At 41.5% G+C, this 22,001-nt stretch overlaps 1 protein-coding gene across 2 annotated transcripts; it reads right to left on the reverse strand.

Annotated features, from left to right (window-relative positions):
- Positions 1-1,879: 1,879 nt before the first annotated feature.
- On the reverse strand, positions 1,880-19,832 carry C2H9orf50 (chromosome 2 C9orf50 homolog). 2 transcript variants are annotated; one of them, XM_074293814.1, is made up of 9 exons: positions 19,713-19,832; positions 18,370-19,226; positions 18,013-18,106; positions 13,521-13,681; positions 8,506-8,668; positions 4,750-5,046; positions 4,500-4,650; positions 2,683-2,777; positions 1,880-2,079 (listed from the first exon to the last, which is right to left on the reverse strand). In XM_074293814.1, the coding sequence occupies exons 2-9, from the start codon at positions 18,977-18,979 to the stop codon at positions 2,046-2,048; spliced, it is 1,605 nt and encodes a 534-aa protein (XP_074149915.1). In that variant the 5' UTR covers positions 18,980-19,226; positions 19,713-19,832; the 3' UTR covers positions 1,880-2,045. The 2 variants fall into 2 exon arrangements, with proteins under 2 accessions (XP_074149915.1, XP_074149914.1); XM_074293813.1 differs by having other exon boundaries at positions 4,500-5,046.
- Between the last annotated feature and the right edge of the window lie 2,169 nt (positions 19,833-22,001).

Raw genomic sequence — 22,001 nt, forward strand, 5'->3', positions numbered from 1 at the left:
GGCTTGGCTTGCTCAGCCTGTTGCCATCAGGAGTAAATTGTGCGACTCCACAGAATTCCGTCCCCAGCCCCTCGGAGTAGTCCCGATGCTGCTCTCTCTCCCCAGCAGAGGTGCTTGTTCCAGCCGGGACTACACGTTTTCCTTCCTTCCCTCCTGGAACTTGATCTTTAGGATGCCCTTTCCTCCTTCCCGTTCTGCCTCCCGGGAAACCTGGGCTGCTCGTGAGCTGGTCCTCACCACCGGTTCCATTCAAATCAACACATGTATCATGGTTCAGTGGAAAGAGCATGAGTGTTGGAACGGGAGGACCCATGTTTAAATCCCATTTTCGACATTAACTACCTGCATGATATTGACTAAGTCACTTAATTAAGCTAAAAGGGTCTTAAGTTTCTTCATTATAAAATGAGAGAGTTGGGCGTGTTGGCCTTCGAGGTCCTGTGTCAAAATCCACTGTCAGTCCTGGGGGGGCCCAAAGCAAAAGGGACATGGCCTTACCCTCAAGGAGTTTAGAATCTTTCCAGATAAGGGATAAGTGCACAAACAAAGAGGAGGAAACAGCATGAGTGGAAAGGGAGTAAGGTAGTAAAGAGTGGTCTTTCCATAGGCAAAGTGGTCCTGAGGGCCCCTAGAAGTTCGCCCTGTCCAAAATCACGTCTAGTGGCAGGATGCTCAAAACTCTAATACTGGTGAGCCCTTCATTTAGGTTCCCTTAGATTAAGTGTTTCTGCTGCCCCCCCCCCCAGGTCCTCTTTCAGTATAGATTCACCACCATCCCACCAATTCCAGGCATAGAAGGACAAATTTCTAATGCTGAAGTATGAATTTATCCTCGCTATTCTGAAGACAGAACTGGAATTCCAGATGTCAGGATGGAAGAGAATAGGAATGGAAAGGGGAAGATATCAGGTTTTTCCCCCAACCTGCTGGGCCTTTTGGCCAGCTGCTGCTGTACGGGCCTGTCACAGCTGTATCGTTAGCTACAGCCCAGAGGGCAGATCCAGATGCGCTCCCATGGCCAGAAGCTAATCCAGATATGTATACTGCTAATGGTTCATCTCAACCTGCTCACTCAAGTCTAAACTTAAGGTATTAATCCTCCTTCCCCTCACTTTCATATGCAGATATAATTCTAGGCCAGTGGGAAAAACAAACACCCCAAAATATTCTTCACATATCCCCCAAAACATACCAGATTATTCATTCTTTTTGCCTCAAAATGGGGACATCGGGTCCAAATATACCAGTTTTGTGGATCCAGATGGCACTGGAAGGTGAACCTGGACATGGAAAACACACATCCAGACAGATGTATGCTCTTGTGCCTGGGTTCTGCTAGCAAGAGAGAACAGGAAGTGGAATTCCAAGCCCAACACTGGCAATTTCTAGCTATGTGATTCCACATCTACGTGAATAGGATAAGAACATTTATGGGGCTAATAGGATTGAAATCTGGGAAGGACCTCACATCATTTAGTCCAACTCCCTCATTTGCAGATGAGAAAACAAAAAAACAGATTGATCAAGTGACTTGTCTAAGATCATACAAGCGTCAAGGAGTTCAGCCAGGATTCAGACTCCAAATCCAATGCCCCTTCCACTATTTTATTTGTGGGAGAAGTGCTTTGTAAAACCTAAAGAATTACAGGTATGTGAGCTATAATTGATGTTAGGGATGGCTTGTTAGCTCAGGGAGGGCGACAGGCTGGAGTGTTGGGGAGTTCTTCCTCCAATGGACTCTTAGACCATATGACCCTGAGCAAAGTCAGAGGGGAGAAGGCCTTCCATGGAGTTGAAATATGTCTTCAGGGAAGACATTTGGCTCTTGGTTTCTGGAAAGGCCTCATAGCCTATGAGTTATTGGTTGGTTGTGTGTCTGTTTTTAGTTAATTTTATTTGGGGGGAGAGAGAGAGTGTAGGGGGAAAGGGGGCAGAGGGAGTTGCTGAAATTGTCCCTTTCTTCTGCTCTCCACCCCTGTGTCCCTGGATTTGCCACGTTGTTCTTCATATTGTCTTGTTCTTCAGGAGCCATTCTGGCTAGCTGTCTATCGGGGAGACTCAGAGCTGCCTTGGTTGGTGCTTCAGTTCCATTTTAAGGGAACAAAAGGTAGGAAGATATTAGTGCTCTGAGTCTGAGTGGTTTTCTCCTTCCTCCTAACATCCCACAAAGAGGGAGCTGGCAAAAGTCCAGCTTCAAACCAATCCCAACATCTCATATCAACCTTAATTCTGGCTGGTGGGGAATTCCTCCCACTAACAGGAAGGGAGGAAGACAGGGAAGGATCACCAAAACCATTTGTCCAAGGTCCTGAACTCCTCCCCATATAACTCATAGCTTGATGCCCTCCCCCAAAGACTGAGTTTCTTCCTTTAGGGCAACCCAATCACTCATCTCCTGCTGCCTTCCCGGTCTATAAACTCTCTCCCCACAGCAGGATCTGACAGGGGACTCTCTAGAAAGGTTTGCTTCAGGGTTCTCTCTCCTGCTGGCTCTGTGCCTGCTGGGGCCCATAAAGGGCACCTCTCCAAGCAACTGGACACCATAATGCCCATGGACAAAGAACAAATGGGTCCTTCCCACCCTGGGATACAAGTTTATTTGGACCTGGCTTCTTCCTCAACCAATACCTAAGTAATCACTGCCTTACTTCTCTGGTCTTTTTATCAAAATTTCTGGTTTACCTTTGAGTCCGGAGTGGGGTGAGTGGAGGAAAAAACTGGTAAGGTCCTGTCTGTCCTCCCTTCCGATTAGATGACAAGTGAGGTACAAAAGTATCCTGCAGGGAAAGAGGAAGTCCAATGTAGACCAGTGGAAAAGTCAATTTGGGGTGAGGTGGTGGTCTCAGAGCATTGGGGTCTAATTCTAGCCTCTGTGACCTAGAACCCCACTGACTTCTAAAAGGCTTTTCACCACTCTACTCCTGTGGACCACCAGGAGTTCTCACCTGGAATCTATGAACTTGGTTTTATATTTTGATAACCATTTCAATAGAATTGATTTCTGTCATAATCCTAAGTATTTTATTTTATGCATTTAAAAACAGTATTCTGAGGAGTCCATAAGTTTCACTAGACTGCCCAAGGGGTTCAGAAAACAAAAAAGGTAAAGAACCCTAGAGCCAAGTGAAATTGAAGGCCCCTTCTGGCTCTGGGAAAACAGAACCCTGATTCCCAACTTATATTTGGGGAAGAAGAAAACACAAACAGATAAGGCAACTTTGAAAGTTACATGTTGGATTTGTCTTGGAGGGGAAAAGCAAGCTGTGTATGGTGGTTTTCTTGTGCAATCAACTTTTTCTCTATGAAAATGCTCATTTGTCTGATAGTTATTGGGTTTCAGAATCAATAAAATAAAAAAAATTTATTGGGGTGGGAGGGAAAGCAGAGGGGTTCTGACATTATTGAGAAGAGGGGTGATCTGAATTGTCCTTACTTTTTCAGTTAGGAGAAATTCGAGGCAAGCAAGGTATACTGGAAACAACACTGGATCTCCATGACAAACAAGGGACCTATATTCTATGGCAACATCTATCCCTAACTTACTGTATGACCGTAGACAAATTACTTCACTTTTCTTCAGCCTAAGTTTCCTCACCTATTAAATGAGTATAATCCTTGCTTTGGCTATCTTGTGGGATATTGGAAGTCTCAAAAGTGATCATAGTTAGGGGAAATGTTTTGAAAACTGTGAAATGCTATACAAATCAGGGAGTTCTAGTGATAGGCCACGTATGGGCCCAGCTCATTAGCCTTACTCTGTTCCCCAGTCTTACAAGGGAGTTCTAATTCCACCTGGCCACTGATCACATTGAAGCACATTTAATTTAAGCCACATGCAAGAGTGCTGGACCCAGCTTAAACCATTTTGTGAAGAGTCCATTGTCAAATTTTCAGTGTGAGCATTTATATCCTGGAAATCTACAAGTGCCATAATTAAGGTATGATTTATTGTTTTGTTGATTGTCTGGAGTCCAGATCTAAGAAGTGATAGAGAAAATGTTAATTACGCAAATCTAATGTAAAAGTATGTTGAATAGACCGTAGGCAGCTAAGTGTCACCATGGATAGAGCAATGGGCCTAGAGTCAGAATGTGAGTTCAAATTTGATCTCAGACACTTTTTAATTGTGTGATCCTCAGCAAGTCATTCAAACTGTCTGCCTCAGTTTCCTCAACTGTAAAATGGGGATAATAATAGCCCCTATTTCTGGAGGTTCTGTGAAGACCAAATGAAATAATATTTGTAAAGCACTTGGCACATTAGTGCTTAATATATACTTGCTCCTCTTCCATTTTTGCTAGCTTATTTTTTCTCAGAAAGCTGGTTGTTAAATGTTTATCAGAAACACTGCTCAACACTCCCACGAGGAGACTGTTTTTGCATAGGAAGAAGAGTATTATCCTATGAAAGAATGTGTTCTGGCAGCTGATAGCCACATGGCTAACGAGTAGGGAAATGGAGCTGAGGAGAGACTGGCAGGTTCAATTGGTTCAACTCACCATTCTAGGAGTCCACAAGGAAGGAGAGTTCTCACACAGTGAGGAGACTCCAGTGTTGAGGGTCCGACTTCTTGGCCTATCATTGTTGATTACTGGGCTGGTGTACAAAGAGGTATGTTTAGCAGGATCGATACAGAGATCCTGGAACGGCCTAGAATTAGAGAAGTCAATATTAGCCAGTGTACTGTTGTATAAATTGCTGAAGGTAGGACTCTTCTTAGGGGAATCGGCGGGAAGGTCTTGGAATGACCTGTTGCCAGAAAAATCAATACTATTTGAGGTGCTGGTGTGCAGAGAGTTGTAGATGGGGTTCTTCTTAGGGGGATCTGTGCCCTGGTCCTGGAATGTCCTGGTACCAGAGAAATCAACACCATTTGAGGTGCTGGTGTGCAGAGAGTTGTAGTTGGGGTTCTTCTTAAGGGGATCTGTGCCCTGGTCCTGGAATGTCCTGGTACCAGAGAAGTCAAGAATGGCCAATGGGCTGGTGTGCAGAGAGCTGTAGATGGAATTCTTCTTTAGGTTATCAGTAGGCAGGTCTTGGAATAACCTGGAACCAGAGAAGACTAGATTAGTCAACAAAAGACAGATGTCCTGTCTAGGGATTGGATATTCAGTGATTTGAGAATTGGGGGTAGAGGGATGGAAATGAAAGTGGTATCTTTGTTTTGGGATTTTTCATTTCTATTGCTTAGCCCATAGCAAGTGCTATGAAATTATTTTCAATATTCATTCTTCCAGTTATATTATTTTCTAATGTCCTAGCACAATCTTTATATAAAATACAGTAGTTATCCAGAGGAATCACTATGGAGAAAGGTGATAACTTGGTTTTAACTTGGGTAAAAAACTTCTTATCCTTTCCACTATCAAACATTTTTATACAGGCAAAATTAAGTTAAAATTCAATTCCACTAACAGTAATTAAGCATCTGCTGTGAGTAGGGACCCTGTGCTAAGTAGGCATTAAGGGAAATTCAGTGATCAACAAGGCTGACCTTGCTCCTACAGGAAGGGGTCTAATAAGGAGATAAGACAGGAAGTACCAATAACCAAAAAAGAAAATAGGATAATCAGTTCGTGAAGGAGCCATAAAGTGTTATAAAGAATCTGAGGCTCAGATAGCTCCCCTCTACTTTTGTTTGTTTTGGGATTTTTAGGGGGGAGACAGTTGAGAAGAGGAAGTAATACAGTAAATATCTGAGGCAGGATTTGAAAATACGTCTTCCTGAATCCAAGACCAGATGTCCTGACTAAACCAGAGCATCAAACACCAGGGCAGCTGACCAAAGCACCACATCCAAGTTCAGCCCACACTACATTGAAATATAACTAGGACCTATTAACAAAATAAATAAAAATGCAATAAAACGTAAAGAATGAAAACATGATTTTCTTTAATATATGGGGTTTCTTAGGCAGTCAGGGTTTCGTGATCTGCCCAAGGTCAGACACAGCTTGCAAGTTTCTGAGGCAGCATTCTGCCTCCTTCTGCCTCCAGGTCCTGTGCTCTATTCATGGCAGCACTCTCAATATGAGCTACAACATGTGGTTTTCTAAGCCAATAAGTCTAAGGCAGCCAACAGGCCATGGCTACATCTGAATTTGACTCTGTTGTACTATACCACATTTGTGACCTTGAACAAGTTACTTTAGCTATTCTATTTATCCATAAAATTAGGGGTTTGATTGGATGACTTTTAAGGTATCTTCCAGCTCTAAATTCTATGATTCAGTTATTTTTTTTACTTCATTGAGGGGAGGGGCTGCTAAAGGTTTTTGGAAAGGGGATTAACATAGGTAGAACTTTTCATTAAGAAGAGTATATGTATATTTTGAATTAGGAGGGGGAGAGTGAATACAATTCTCAGAAATCAGAAAAAAATGGTATCCTACTTTCTCCCACTCAATGGAATCAACTGGGAATTGTGAAAGAACATTGCTGTATTATTTGAGCCCAATCCTGCATGGCTGGAAAGCTGGGCCACCTCTGTTTACTGCTTAGAGACCTTTAATTAAAGGCCTAGATGATGCAAAGAGCTTTCTCACAATTAAACATCCCAAACAAACTATGTGTCTTAACTGAAAACTGGGTCTATACTGATCAATCAGTTAGTTATTCTTTCCATGTTCTTTTGATTTCATTTAGGCACTTGGGGAGACAGATACACCTTTTTTCCTGATTTTAGAAGATTGCATCTGTTTGCTCACCCCTTCCCAACTTAGAAAGTTTCTTTGGAAGAAAGATTATAGTTTTAGACTATAACACTTTATGGCTCTTTCACCAGTTGATTATCCTATTTTCTTTTGTTTCCTGTCTTATCTCCTTATTAGGCCCCCTCTTGAAGGAGCAAGGTCAGTATATCTTGTTGATCATTGTATTTCCCTTAATGCTTCCCTAGCACAGGGTCCTATTCGTAGTAGATGCTTAATTACTGTTAATAGAAATGAATTTTAACTTGATTTTCCATTTTTTTATGTTCTGTTTCATTTGCTTTCTTCTAATTGAGCTTATTTGAGTGTTTTTAATGCATAAAAATCTGTCTCCTCTTGTATTGGGGTCCATTGTCAAAGCTGAGAATACCAGGGCCTAATCTGTTGAGTAAATGACATACATTGCTTAATAAATCAATAAGCTCAGAAGTTTGAACTTATGTTCCTTGGTTATTTCATCTTCACTCTTCTACCTAGAGTATGCGGTATTGAAGTTAGGAGGGAGAGATCTGAGGTAGGGAGACCATTGGTTTAACTGGGGTCCCACTTGGGGTCCAGGAGTGGAGATGAGTTAGAAAGATTGCCAGGACTTGGTACCTGGTGGAGCTTAAAAATTTAGAGAGAGGGTTAGGATTGGGAAAAGATGGATCAAGACAGATTCTTTAAGGAAAAGGTGGGGGGTCTGGTTAGGGTTAGGTAATCTCCCACCCAGTAAAGTTGTCAAAGTTAGAAGAGCATCGATTTAGAACTGGAAAGCCTCTTAGAGATCACCTATCCAACCCATTCATTTTATAGATGAGGAAATTGAGGTCTAGAGAGAGAGTGGCTTGTCTAAAGTCATACTCATAGTAATAAGAGATGTTTAAGTGGCAGAGAAGGATTTGAACCCAGGCCTCCTTGGATATCAAATCCAGGTTCTTCCTATTGTACGTCTAAGAGGGAGAAAGACAAGGTAAAACTGGAAAGCTTAGGGAGAGTGGACAAAATTTGGAAGAATTGCTAACAAATTTGATAAGGACTCAGGAAAAGATAAAGGACTTCCAGGAAGCAGAAAAAGGACCAAATACAGTTTGAGAACATGAATTTTGAGTGGCCTTAGACAGCAATTTAGGATGGTCTTGAAGGAGGAAAGAAATCACAAAGGAAAGTGTATTGAATATATTTATCTTGGGGAATTCAACATAAATCAATTCAAAAAGCATTATTAGTGAATTTGGGGTTTTTTATCAGCTAAGTATATGAATATGAATCTCAAATTATCTTTTAAAGGCAGTCAGGAGCAGCTGGTTAGTTTAGTGGATGGAGTGCTAGGCTTGGAGTTAGAAGTCCTGAGTCCAAACATGGCCTCAGACATTGCTGTGTGAGCCTGGACAAGCCATGTAACCATGAGTGCCTTAATCCACTGGAGAAGGAAATGGCAAACCACTCCCAGATCTTTGCCAAGAAAGCCACATGGGCAGGATGGTTCGTGGGGTCCTGAACAGTCCAACATGACTGAATGCTCCAACACCACCAACAATGGAAACTACTTCCTTCCCTTCCAACAACCAGGTACAACAAGGGGATTTGGCCCCAACTGTAGTCAGAAGCCGCAAAAATATCACTCAGCACCCATAAAAATATCACTCAGCACCCTCCTCATCCTCATCATTATTATTACATCTATACAATAAGGCCTGCTCTGGGATGGCTATCAGGGATCTAGGTCAGATCTGCTCTTATCACCATGGCCTCTAAGAGTGCCTAGAAATTGGAACTGCTCCTAGCTTACAAAAAAAAAAAAGAAAAACCTTACATGGGTATGCTGTCCATTCTCCCAGGACGAATGAATTCATCTCGCCACAGGTTTGTCTGCTGAAGTCCATTCCTTGGGATTTTCTCCATCCAAATCCCCAGTTTCCCTGGAATAACTTCTGGAGACTTATAGGGTACTGGGCTCTTGAGGAGGCTCCTCTGAACTGGGGAGGAGAAAATAACAGTATCTGAATATCTTTTACACTAAAGAAAATGGAATCCTCATCTAGGAAACAACAGATAATGAACCCTAAACATTTACTACTTCAAGAACTTTAAAGATGTGGTCTTCTCCCACCTATTATCCTCCCTCTACCACCATACCAGTTCACAGAATTCTTAAAAAAAAAAAATCAAATGATATGAATAAGCAGTTCTCAAGAAATCAAGTGACCAATCACATTATGCAAAAATATTCTAATAGAGAAATGAAAATTAAAACAACTTTGAGTCTCCATCTCATAGCCACCAGATTGACAAACATGACAAAAATGGAAAATGACAACTGTTGGAGGGTCTGTGGAAAGATAGGCACACTAATGGTGGAGCTGTAAGCTGATGTCTTATCACCATGGGCTCTAGAAAGCTATTTGGGATTATAGTCAAAAATTCACTTAACTATCCATATTTAGTGATGCTACTTTCAGGGCATATACAAATGATATTTATAGAAGCTCTTTATGTAATAGCAAGATAAAAAAAACAAAATACTATCCATCAAATGGTGAATAGTTACAAGCAAACTATGGTTTATGAATGTAATAGAAAATTGTGTCATAAGAAATTATGAAAGGGATGAGATTATTTCAATTTTGAATGGAAAAATTTGAATGAAATGAAGTGAGCAGAACTAGGAGAAAAATGTATATAGTAGCTACATTGTAAAGAAAAACTGCTTGGGAATGCTTTAAGAACTTTGATGGAGAACTAATGATAAAATGTGCTACCCACTCCTGACAAATGCAAAATGAGACATATATTTTTAGACATGGCAAATTGTGAATTTGTTTTGATTGTCTATGATTATTTGTTTTAAGAATTTATTTTTTAATTTGGGGGAATTTGAGGTAGAAGGAGGTAGCTACTGTATTGCCAAAAAAAAGAAGAGGGTCATTGATGCATTTTTAATGCACATAAGAGAATAAAAGGAAATGAGACAAACAAGACAGCTTTGAGAGTAACATGTTGAGTTTATTATATACTTCAAAGAAAGAAAGCTATATATAAGAGACTCATGGTTTCACATGTCATCTATTAAATGAGATAATAATTGTAAAGCATTCAGCACAGTGCCTGGAACATAGTAAGCACTATATAAATGTTATCTGCTATTATTATCCTCTTTCTGTTCTATTTTGTATATGGGAATATTTTTATTGTTCAGTGTTTGTTAAAATACAGAACAAAAAACCTCCATTTGTTTTTTGTGCCTAGATCTAATTGCTAGAAAATTCTTTGTTAACAATGAAATGAAGCTAAATGCTATGTGATTATAATGCCCAATTCTTGGCTCTTGGAAAGAAATTAGGAAATATTCTTTAGTTCAAGAGGTGGGGGACTGCAGGTCTGTAATGGTGCATCTCATTTTAAATAGAGTAGATATGCCTATTAGTTTTGCTTAACTGTTTTCCTCCCTTTGTTACCAAAAAATGGAGAGGGAAGAAAGGAAAACATCTAGAGTTTATTCTGATATAAAAAAATTTAAAAGGTATCAATAAAAATTTTAAAATAATGCCTCCTAATAACTTATAGCACTTGATCCTAACTCTGTTTCCCAGATCCACACAGAACCCACCTCCTAAACCAGAATGTTTTGGATTAAGAGGTTGAGCTAGGAATGGAATTATTTGTCCAAACTCCAGGCAAGGTAGGGTTTTCTCTGCCTTTACAGATAACAGTCTTCATTCATTCATTCATTACCTTGCACACTTTTCAAGACTCTGGGAACTGTGTGCCAAAGAAGAAGGTTTCTCCTTCCATTTTCAGTGGTTGAGGACAACAATCCCGACTTCCCCAATTGTCGGTGACTTCATCTAGTTTTTCTTCATTCCATCTGTTCCCTAACCTCAGCGTCTTAGTTGAGTCCTCCTCTTTCAAATCCACATTCCTCCAGGTACTAAGTCGTCCCATATTTATCCATGCTTCTTTCCATTTCCAGTCCTACAGAGTTGTTTAGTTCAGAGATGATAGACCTCTAGCCCATCCTGCTTAAGCCTCTAAATGAATGGATAATGACTGTATCTCTGAGTTAATTGATATATGTAATTCCTGGATAAGGAAACTCCCTCTATTGAAGTAATTGTCACCACTTCTGCAGCTCATAGTTCCAATGGGGCATCCACCTATACAGTGTGTGTCAGAAGCAGTATTGAACCAAGGTTTGTCTGGCTCCAGAGCCAGCTTTTTGCCACTGTGTGGGTGCATCCATACCACTATGTTACAAGCCCTAACTTTCTGAAGTTCTCTATTGATTACCTATTATTATTCCAAGTCCTCAGTGATTTGGACAGAGCTGAGTGTTTTAACCAGCTCCTTCCCACAAATCCTATGTTTGTGTCAAATCAGAATTAGTTATCCCTTCCACATAGTGGGAGTTAGGGTTGTGGTACCCCATAATCTAGAAAATCCACATAAAAATTTTCAGCCTTCTCTTCATACCAGAGATGAAGTCAAATTATGGTAATATGTCAATATTATACAATCCTAGGCAAATAGTTTATTGAGTTTCTTAATTTTTTCTGTGCCCTCTATTGGCCTTTGTGTGTCATCTGCAGCTTCCACATAACTCCCCCAAAATTCCTTTTTAATTTCTTATGCTTATCCACAATATAGTGAAACTGCAGTGGAGAAAGTCATGATGTAGAAGGAATAACTGTGGTTGCTTTTCTTAGAGCATTTTTCTTGCTCTGTGCCTTGCCTCATGCATTTACCTCTTCCTGTAATGCTTTCTTCCTCCCTTCTTAAAATCTGACCCATTCTTCAAGCCCCAAACTCAAAAATCACCTCTTCTCTGAAGACTTCTTTGATCTTCTCATCAGATGTGATCTTCCTACTTCCATTCAAAGCTCCATGGTACATATCGCATTTTACCTTGGAAGATAGCTATTGATATATATCTTATTTCTGCTAGATCACAGTTGGACAGGGCTGCAGAGAGCATTTAACCCAACACCCTCGTTGCACAGATGAAATTAAAAGCAAGAGAATTTGTGACTTGTACAAAGTCAAACTATTTGGTGGGGACCCTGCCTTATATCCACAATGTGTAACAAATAACTTTAGACATAACTATGTGCTCGCTAAATAAATGCTGGTTGGAGGAGGGTCCATTTCTTACTTCTGAAGATGAGGATTTGATTTTCATTTTTGTCAAGATCAACACACACATACACACAAAACACTCACAGAGGAAAGTCTCTGAGCTCCCAGCAATGACATCCTCCCCTCCCCATACACTGACCTGCTTCTGGCAGTTATTATCATTCAGACCTTTGGTGTAGGTTTTAGCTAAGACCTCAGACAGCTTACATCACAGCCCAAGGCACAAGATACACAATGCAAGGAAAGCCACAAAATTCTCCAGTCTCACCGAACCGTGACAATAAATAAATTAGGTAATTTACAGAACTACAACAACAGAATAAAGTCGGGTTCTTTATGTTTTAGCATGTGGACTACCGGTAACTTCACAGTAGGGCTAGGCTAGTGCTCTTAGTTGAGCTTCTGGCAAAAACCACTCTCTTCCTATACCTATAGCTTACCTGCTCTGCTACCCTGATAACAGACACAACTTCAATCACAAATGGAAATGAGTTTAGGTGATTCTCAAAGCAATTATTAATGGAGTGAGTTTACATCCCTGTCCCTTTGGGTATTGCAGCAGATCAGGGGAGTGATGGAAGAAAAGGGACTTTTGAATCCCTTGTTGACTCCAGGTTTGGTTTTTGAAAAGTCTTAAGAATCTTTCTTGCTATTCTCAGTTCCAAACATAGCTCTAAAGGAAATTTTCCTTGAGAAGAGAGTGGAAATCATTTCTTTCACATTTTCTTTCAACTCTGGTTGAATTGGCAAGGCTGGTGTGTACCTCTGAAAGTTGAGAGAAGATGATTCCTTGATAAGGAGAAAAAAACTCTATTTGGGCCAAACTTCAATATTCTAGCTCAAATGTCATGGCTATTGCCAACCATAAGATAGTTTTTGGGGTGGGGCAAGAATAGAGTAGTAAGTGGCCCTGGATTCATGTCAAATTGTTATCATCTTTAGGAAATCCTCCCAAGAACCTCATCTCCTTCACACAAAAAATGTTCATTGCCATCTTCCAATGTCCTCCCACCCCCACCCCAGGAGTGTCTGGCATCTAATATTTATATTCATTCATTGATTGTTAGCACTAGAAGGGACTTTACAGAAATCATCTGGATTTTCCTTTATTTTTTCAATTCCCTCATTTAACAAATGTGGAAACTGAGGCTGAGAGGTGTGATGTAACATGCTGGATTACACAACTGGAATACAAACCTAGTTCTCCTACCTTCTAGTCCAGTGTTTTGTTTTGTTTTGTTTTGTTTTTGTTTTTGTTTTTGTTTTTTCCCTGAGGCTGGGGTCAAGTGACTTGCCCAGGGTCACACAGCTAGGAAGTGTTAAGTGTCTGAGATCACATTTGAACTCTGGTCCTCCTGAATTCAGGGCTGGTGCTCTATCCACTGCGCCCCCTAGCTGCCCCTAGTCCAGTGTTCCTTTCCCTGTACCCAAATTCTTTGATTTTCTGCAGAGAGTCTGCAGGCTGAAATGGAGACAGCCCATCCCATAACTGTGCTCCTGTAGCCTCAGGATTATATGAGGATGGTATTTTCCCCAGCTACCCACTTTGGCAATGGACTCCAGGCACCAAGTCTCTGCTTGCCCCCTCTGTCCCAATGAGTACAGGGTTCTAGCAGCCAGTGGCCCCTTCAGAGGGACCCAGTAGAGGCCAAGGCTGGCTTGAGGCACAGAGACATCTCCCCTTCTCCTTCTCACCCTCATAGTTCCTCTCCCAGTATCGCATTGCCATGTCCTTGGGGCTCTCGTCTGCAAAGCGCACCCGAAATGGGTGGAACCGTTTCTGGGGTCCCGATGTATCATCCGAGCAGCTGCTGATAAGAGCTGGTTTAAGTTTCACAGTTTGCCTGTTCTTTGACCTGCAGGATACAGTGAAGAGTATGAGACAAATGAGAAAAATGGGAAGCAAGGGCCCAAAACCTCTTGACTACTTTTCTTCCTAAAAGCTGACCATCACTCCCAAACCAAGATTTTTACTCTCCCTGCTGGATAATCGGAATACTCGTTCATTTAAAAATATTTGTTAAGGGTCTACTATGTACAATCAACATGGGCCACAAGGATGACCACATGAGTTCATCCTCTTGTTTTTTTGCTGGAAAAAGTGCTGAAGATGGCCCCATTCAGTACTGATGGCTCCATTCCAAATGCATGTTCTCTGATCTTAACTGGGCCCTGATAGCCTTTCAGGGATTCTTTTGCATTTCCCCATTTGGCTGGACAGCAATCCCCACAAAAGTAGCTTCAAATCTTGTCTTCTCCCTTCACACTTTCTATACCAACCTCCACCCCTGTGGGTGGAGGACCTCTCAGGGGACTTTGCCTGATGTTTTACTGAAGAAAAGAGAAGCTATTTATTCAGCTCTCCCCTCTCAACCTTCTTTGCTGTATCTCCAAACTTCCAAATTTCCTAATCATTAATTTCAGACTTTAATGAAGAGACAGCCTCAAGAAGGCCAACTCTTCTGCTTATACCCTGGACCTCATTTCCTTTTGTCTCTACAAGAATACTGTCCCAACAATCACTCCTCCAATCTTCAGTCTTCCCCTATTTACTGATTTCTTCTTTGCTGTCTACAAACACACCCAAGTTTCCACCAGTCTTTTAAAAAAAGAATTCTATCCAGCTATATTCTTTCTCTCACCCAACTTCCATAGAAAACCACCTCTACTCATCTACTACTTCATTCCTTAGGACATTGCAGTTTGGTTTTTAAACTTATCACTCAACTGAAACTACTTCTCCAAAGTTATCAGTAGTGTTTTAATTGCCACATTTAATGTCTTTCCCTCAGTTTCCCTAATTCTTGACCTCTGCAACATTTGGCACATGGCTAATCTCTCCTTAATATTCTCTTTTCTTTGAGTTTTTGTGACATTGTTCTCTCTTGATTATTGTCCTACCATCTTTCTTGCTGGATCATCATCTGTTACCTATTGGTATTTAGAGCATTAGACCTAAAGTCAAGAAGACTTGAGTTCAAATCCAGTCTTAGGTATTTCCTAACTGTGTAGCACTGGGCAAGTAATTTAATCATCATCTGTCTCAGTTTCTTCATCTGTAGAATGGAGATAACAATAGCATCTATTTCTCATGGTATTATCTCATAAATGAGGTGACATTAGTAAATAGTTTAATAAACCTTAAAGTGGTATATAAGAATTAGCTGTTATTATGTCCCATCCACTAACTATGGGCACACTTTTAAGCTCTATACTTTTCTCTCCTTATACTCTTTTCTTGGCAATCTCATCAATGTAATGATCTTCTATGTGAGATACTCACAGATCTCTATTCCAATCTTACCCTCTCTTCTCCCAAACTTTATTCCCATATCTCTAATTACTTATGGGATATTTTTAAATAGATGTCTCATATGCATTTCAAACTCAAAATGTCCTGAAGAGAACTCATTATCTTTCCCCTCAAACTCACCTTCCTTAATTTCTATTTCTAGACTGCCATCTTTCTAATTACCTGGGTTCAGGTCTTCACTCTCCCAATCCCACTTCCTTACCATGTCTATTCAATTGATAAAATCTTGTCAATTAATTCTCTTCACTCAAATGGTCACCATTCTAGTTCGGCCTTTATTATCTTATCACCTCGACTTTTGCAATATTGCTTTTCCTGTTTCCAGTCTCTCCAATCTACAATTCATCTTCTACACAGCTATCAAAGGAGATTCCTGAAATATAGATCATTTCCCATAGCAAGAAGCTTTAGTGGCTCCTTGTTATCTCTAGGCCTGAATACAAAAGTGCCTCAAGCTGAAATTTAAAGCCCTTTGCCATCTAGTTCCAGCCTATCTTTCCAGATATCCAGATATCCAGATATTTTCCAGATTTATTATACATCACATCCCACTTGCCTTGTCCCTCCCACCAAATATTTACACACTCTGTGGTCCAGGCAGTCTGTCCCTCAAACACAACTTTCCATCTGCAGCTTCCTTACCTTCAGACGGGCCATTTGCCCGTGGCTAGAATGCACTCATTCTGAATCTTAGAATCCCTTCTAAGATTCCTTCCCTCCAAGGGAAGGAAGTGCTGCCTTCTACTTGCGGCTTGTCCCCTGATTCTCCTCAGTTGGTCAGTATTCTGAACCGCCCTGACATTGTCTTGCATTTGCTTTGGATATCTTTGGTATTGGCTGCAGGGTGTACATGTTACCTTTTGAGAAGACTACAAACTCCTCAAGGGCAGGTATTGTTTTGTTTGGTCTTTGTGTACTGATGCCTAGCACAGAGTGTAGACATACTAAGCACTTAATAAATGCTATTGGGTGATTGGATGGTGTTGCCAGAGAGAGCTCAAACTCTGGATTCAGAAGAACTGCGTTCAGATCTCAGCCTTGCTACTTCTTTCCTATATGACATTGAGCGATATATTTCTACTGTCTTAACCTGCTTCCTGGTCTGTCATATGTAAGGGTAGTCAAAGTGGTCTCTAAGTTCTTTCTAATTTTAAATCCAATGATTCCTAGGAACCATGGGCAACAGAGTTGTCCATTCTGGCATGAGTCTCAAAATTCATGGTTATCGATGGCTGACCCTTTAAGACTCAGTCATGATTCTACCATTTGGAAACAGTCATCTCTCTTTACCTCCCCCCTCCCCCAGTTTAAAAATATAACTAACTCGTTCCAATTTTCCTTAATTTTAAAGGTAGCCACACACACTTTATAGTATGCTTGCCAGGCATTATTTCTTCTCCCTTACCACATGTCCTGAATTACTCCTCTTGTAGGCATTAGCTAAGCCCCTTGCTTCTCCTCCTGCCTCTGTATTCTCTATTCTTGAAGCTGAAAAAAGGATATGTCTGCATAGGATTAAGTGCTGGAAAAGACCTTACAAATTATCTATTTTAATGCTGACATTTTAGAAGAAGGTCATACAAGTATTCACCTAAAGAATTGGTAGAGGATTTGAACCCACATCCCTTAACTCCAATTCAGTATTTCATTCTATCATATCACATCTTTCTGTAAGCATCTAAAGTCAATTATCACTCAGCATTCCTTTTTTTCATCCTAATCTATTTAAATATGTGAATTGGATGCCCATCCAACCATAATCTTCAGTTAAATCCAACTTGGGAAATAGCTTCTGGTCCCTTTTCTCTCTCCACTCAATCCAGAAGAACTATTAATTATATCTTCCCCTTTGACCTCTCAACTCTCTTCTAGACCCACTACATATCCTGTTCTATGAATCTTATGAATTTCAATCTCTCTCCCTTTCTGTCTCCCTTTGCGCTCTCTCTCTCTTCTCTCTCTCTCTCTCTCTCTCTCTGACCCTTTATCTTTCTGTGTCTCTGTCTCTGTCTCTGTGTCTCTTCATTTCTCTCCCTCTCAGTCTGTATTTCTTTCTGTCTCTTTCTCTCTCTCTCTCTCTCTCTCTCTCTCTCTCTCTCTCTCTCTCTCTCTCTCCCTCATTTTCTTTTTGTCTTTCTCTCTCTTTCTCACTTTTTCTCTCTTTCCCTGTCTTCGTCTCTCTCTCCTTCTCCCTCTCTGTCTCTCTCTGTGTCTCTGTCTCTGTCTCTCTCTCTTTCTCTCTCTCCCCCCCTCTCTCTCCTTCTCTCTCTTCCTCCCTTTCTTTATTTCTCTTTTTCTCTCACTTTTGTTTTGTCTTTCTCTCTTGTCTCTGTCTCTCACTTTCTCTCTTTCCCTTTGTCTTTCTGTTTCTCCTCCCTTTCTCTGTTTCTCTCTCTTTCTCTCTGTCTGTCTCTCCTCTATCTCTCTTTTTCTCTCTCTTTCTCTCTGTCTCTTCCTTTTTCTCTCTCTTTCTCTTTCTGTCTCTTTCTTTCTGTGTCTCTATTTCTTTTTCTTTCTCACACACACATGCATGCATGCACACACACACACACAAACACACAACACACACAAACACACACACACACTCCCCATCTTTCTGTAACTCACACTTTGGAATTCTTAGCCATAGTGGATGTATTAGCATTGGCATTTAGGGAACCCATTGAGAGCTTGTACTGCAGCAAAGTCTTCACAAGGTCCCTGGAGAAGGCATTTCCTGAGGATACAGTGACTGGAACTTCTGAGACAAAAAGCACCACTTTCCTCCACACCACCAAAAACCTCCAGGGGTTAGGGGGCAGGGTCACCTTCCTGCATGAGGAAGCCCAGGGAGAATGGGTGACTCCCACAATCCTAGAGTACCATGGGGCTTACCAGACTTCTGGAGAAGCAGAGCAAATAGAACAGCGAGGTGGGTAATAGCGGCAGACTGAGGAGCTAGGTCTTAAGGAGGGAAACGCGGAGGTCGCTAGGAATAAGGAAGGGAAGAAACACTCAGTCTATCAATAAGGAAGGGAGGAGACAGTCTATCACCTTCTTGGGTGGATAGGTTCCTTATGTTTGGGCTTGCCAGGGAGGAAGCTATCTTTGGGGAGCTTGAATGTCTGTACCAATATCTTTGGAGTGAACAGGGAACCCCCAAGTACTACATAGAACACCCCATATGGGGATTGGAGTCCACCCTCCTCCCTTGCCCTCCCTCACCTCCTGGGGCTCTGGGAAAGGGCTTACACTGTTGTAGAAGGTTTCTGCTGGCCTTCTCTGTTGGTTCCCGCAAGACGTTAGGCCTGTTGGGGAGTAACTCTCCCAGGACTGGGCTCGGGAAGGCCTTTGCACCCCAGCCTATGCTCCACTGGGGACCCTCTCTCTCACTAGTGGCCCAGGTCTTTGTCCTTGGGAATTCATGGGCTGGGTTTCCACCCTGGAAATTGTTGACCTGTCCCCAGAATGATAAGACCTTGGGCTTCAGGTTCTCCTGCTTTTGTTGGACCTGCTGTGTGAAGTCAGGCAAGTAGTGGACAGCCAGATTTCTCCTGGAGCCCTGCCCTGCTGGGGGGGTCAGGGACCTCAGCTCGACGTTCGGGGAGAGGCAAACATCCCCATCTGGAGACAAGCCCCACTGGTCTTGGGGTGTTTTCTGCTCCTGCCTTCTTGGGGAGTAACTGTATTTCCTTGGGTCGGGGTACCGAGAAGACACAGGTTGGAACTTTGGAATCAGCCCCAGGTGCCTTCTTTTTCCATTATTGGCAACTTGCACAGCAGGGAAGTTCTGGCGACGATCATGGGAAAGCCCTTCTGGTTCTGACCCCTGAACCCGTAAATTGGTATGACCCCAAAGCATACCTGGCCTCTCCCTCGATGGTGCTCACCACTTTCCAGCCTAGCTTGAGGGATGGGGGGTAGGTAGCAGAAGGCAGCTGGAGGAGGCAGAGAATAGCCTCCAGAGACAGGACCCCTCCCCACCTCCCCCTGTCAGCACATGGGAACTAAGCATTCGGTAGGATGTCGGGAAGCACGGTGGCGAAGCAGACAGACAAGGACACCTGAGTTCTCTAAGCCATCTTCCTGCTGGCCTCAGGCCCAGGGTCCTAGGAGTCATTGCCCAAGGTCAGGGTCAAGAGGAGTTTGTCCAGAAGGTTGCCACTGGGATATGCTAGACTAATGTCACTCTGCCCTTTGCCCTAATCCTGTTTTTCCAAGTCAGCCCCCACCTCTTATTGCCCTAACCTCCCCCTTTAGAGGCTTAAAAAGGTGACCCTCGACTAGAATGCAAGAGGCTTGGGTTCTAGTCCTGGCTGGGCCTCTAAGTAACCCAAGGCAAGTGACTTCTCCGCTGGCCTTCAATTTCCTCCTCTATAAAATGAGCAGATTGGACAAGATGACCTAAATGGTCCTTTCCAGTCTCAAGGTTCCAGGTTCCGGGTTCTAGGTTCTCTTTGGCTCTGTGACTTTTCTACCTCTTTGGCTGTCCTCCCTTTCCTCCTCCTGCTCTTATCGGCTCCTCTCTAATTCACACCCCACCTCCTACCCCAGGTTGTGGTCCTCTATGAGCTAGCTCAGCAGGTCATACTCACCCTCTGGGCCCTCTAGGTGGGGCCCAGAGAAGATCCTGTGAGGAGGGCCCTCTAACCCAGGGACTTCACTTTGGCAAGGAGCATCTTCCTTGCCCTGTGCCCTCCAGACTGACTCCTCTCCTGTTGCCAGAAGGGGCAAGTTCAGGTTCATTGTGATTCATCCCTCTCCTCAGTCCCCCAAGAGCAAGGTGAGTATGGCACATAGGGCTGAGAGGAGAGAGGGTAGTAGCCAGAGGAGACAGTGCCTTGAAACCTGGTGATTATCTTGAGGATGGAGCCAATTTCACCAACCCACACATATACCATTTTAAGGAGGAGCTGCTTGAAACCCTAAGATTTGGAAGAGCCGGAAAGGTAACAACAGTGAGCCAGGCAATTCCAGAGCAAAGGACAAGGGAAGGAAGCAGGAATTCATAAGGAAAGAAAGAGGGGAAAAAAAAAAGTTTTATTATTTTCTGAGCTCAGAGCTGTGATCAACATTTTTCTGAATGAAAAGAATCATCATCAATCACCATTTTGCAAGTGCAAAAGAAATTTCCATATTTCAAAATCCATTTAACTGTGCAATTGAGGAGATTCCATTTAACCTTAGGTTGGGAGTGATTAATCTGCATTGTAATGACACTTGCTAAAAGGTAAATATCAAGAGAAGAATCCAATATAATTCTAAAAATGTCTTCTAAGTAATTAATATGTTCAAGTAAAATCACATGATTGTGGACTGCTACCAGCATTTGATAGAACCTACCGATGTGAAAAGATATTTTCAAATATGAAATATGTAAAATATTATGACATAGCATTAATAGCTAGATGGTGCAGTGGATAGAGCACCAGTCCTGAAATCAGGAGGACCTGAGTTCAAATCCAGCCTCAGACACAATACTTCCTGGCTGTGTGACCCTGGGTAAGATACTTAACCCCAATTGCCTCAGACCTCCCCCCAAAAAAAAACAGAAATAGCTCATGTTTAAGCAATAATAGAGATCAACCTAGTCCTAAAAAATACTGAGAAACCTTATGTCTATATATTATGAATGATTTCTTCAAGAAGTGAGTTGTGATGAATTTTTTGTAATTAATTACTAAAAAAAAAAAAAAGAAAGAAATTGACTCCACTAACTTATAGGAAATGAAGGATTATCCATATAATGGTGATTCAGAAGTAGTTCCCTTATATATTTCTGGTTTCCTTTTAACACTTAAATGAAATTTTACCTCCTACATGAGAGCTTTCTATCCCAACTATTAGTGCTATGTTTCACCATGAAATTTTTTTTGTTTGTTTGTTAAATAAATTTTGTTGTCTTCTTCTCTCCATCCCCTCACAAAAGATTATGCCTTATAATAAAGGAAAAGAAAGTGGGGGAAAGACTCCTAAGTAAGACATCAAAAGTCTAACACTAGATGTACTCCCATGGTCATCCACTTCTACAAAGGAATGGGAGGGATGTGTCTTATTATTGTTGTTTTTCTTTCTTCTTTTCCTTCTCTTTCTCCTCCTCCTTTTTTATTTTCTCCTCCTCCTCTTTTTTCTCTTTTTTCTTTTTTTCTTCACTTTTTAAAATTTTGAGTTCCAAATTATCTTCCTCCCTCCAACCCATCCCCTACCCAATGTGAAGGCATGCAATATATCAAACATGTGAAGTCTCATAAAACACATTTCCATATTATCCAAGTTGCAAGGAAGAAAAAAACAAGAAAAATAAAGTACTTTTCTTGTTACACTAAGCTCTCTTGGGAGGTAGACAACATTTTTCATCATGAGCTTTAAAATTATCTTGGATCATTGTCTTGATAGAGTAGCTAAGTATTTCACAGTTGATGATTACAATACTGTTACTGTATACAATGTTCTCCTGGTTCTGCTCACTTACTTCACTTTGCATTAATCTTCTTTGACTTTTCTAAAACAATCAGTTTCTTTCATCAGTTCTTACAGCACAGTAATATTCCATCACAATCATATACTGCAACTTGTACAGCCATTTCCACCACAAAAAGTTGATATGAAAATTTTTGCAAATAGATCTTTTTCCTTTTTCTTTGATCTTTTTGGGATACAAACTTAGTAATGGCATTTCTGGAAACTATTGTACATATCCCAGTTGCTCCAAATTGTTTTCTAGAATGGTGAGACCTGTTCACAACTCCTCCAACAATACATTAGTGACCCTGTTTTTCCACATTTCCTTCAGCATTTGTCAGTTTCCTTTTCTGTCATAGTGGCCAATCTGATAGGTACGAAGTAGTACCTCAGAGTTGTTTTAATATGCATTTCTCTAATAG

This window comes from Sminthopsis crassicaudata, chromosome 2, assembly GCF_048593235.1.
Source record: "Sminthopsis crassicaudata isolate SCR6 chromosome 2, ASM4859323v1, whole genome shotgun sequence".
Taxonomy (NCBI): Eukaryota; Metazoa; Chordata; class Mammalia; order Dasyuromorphia; family Dasyuridae; genus Sminthopsis; species Sminthopsis crassicaudata.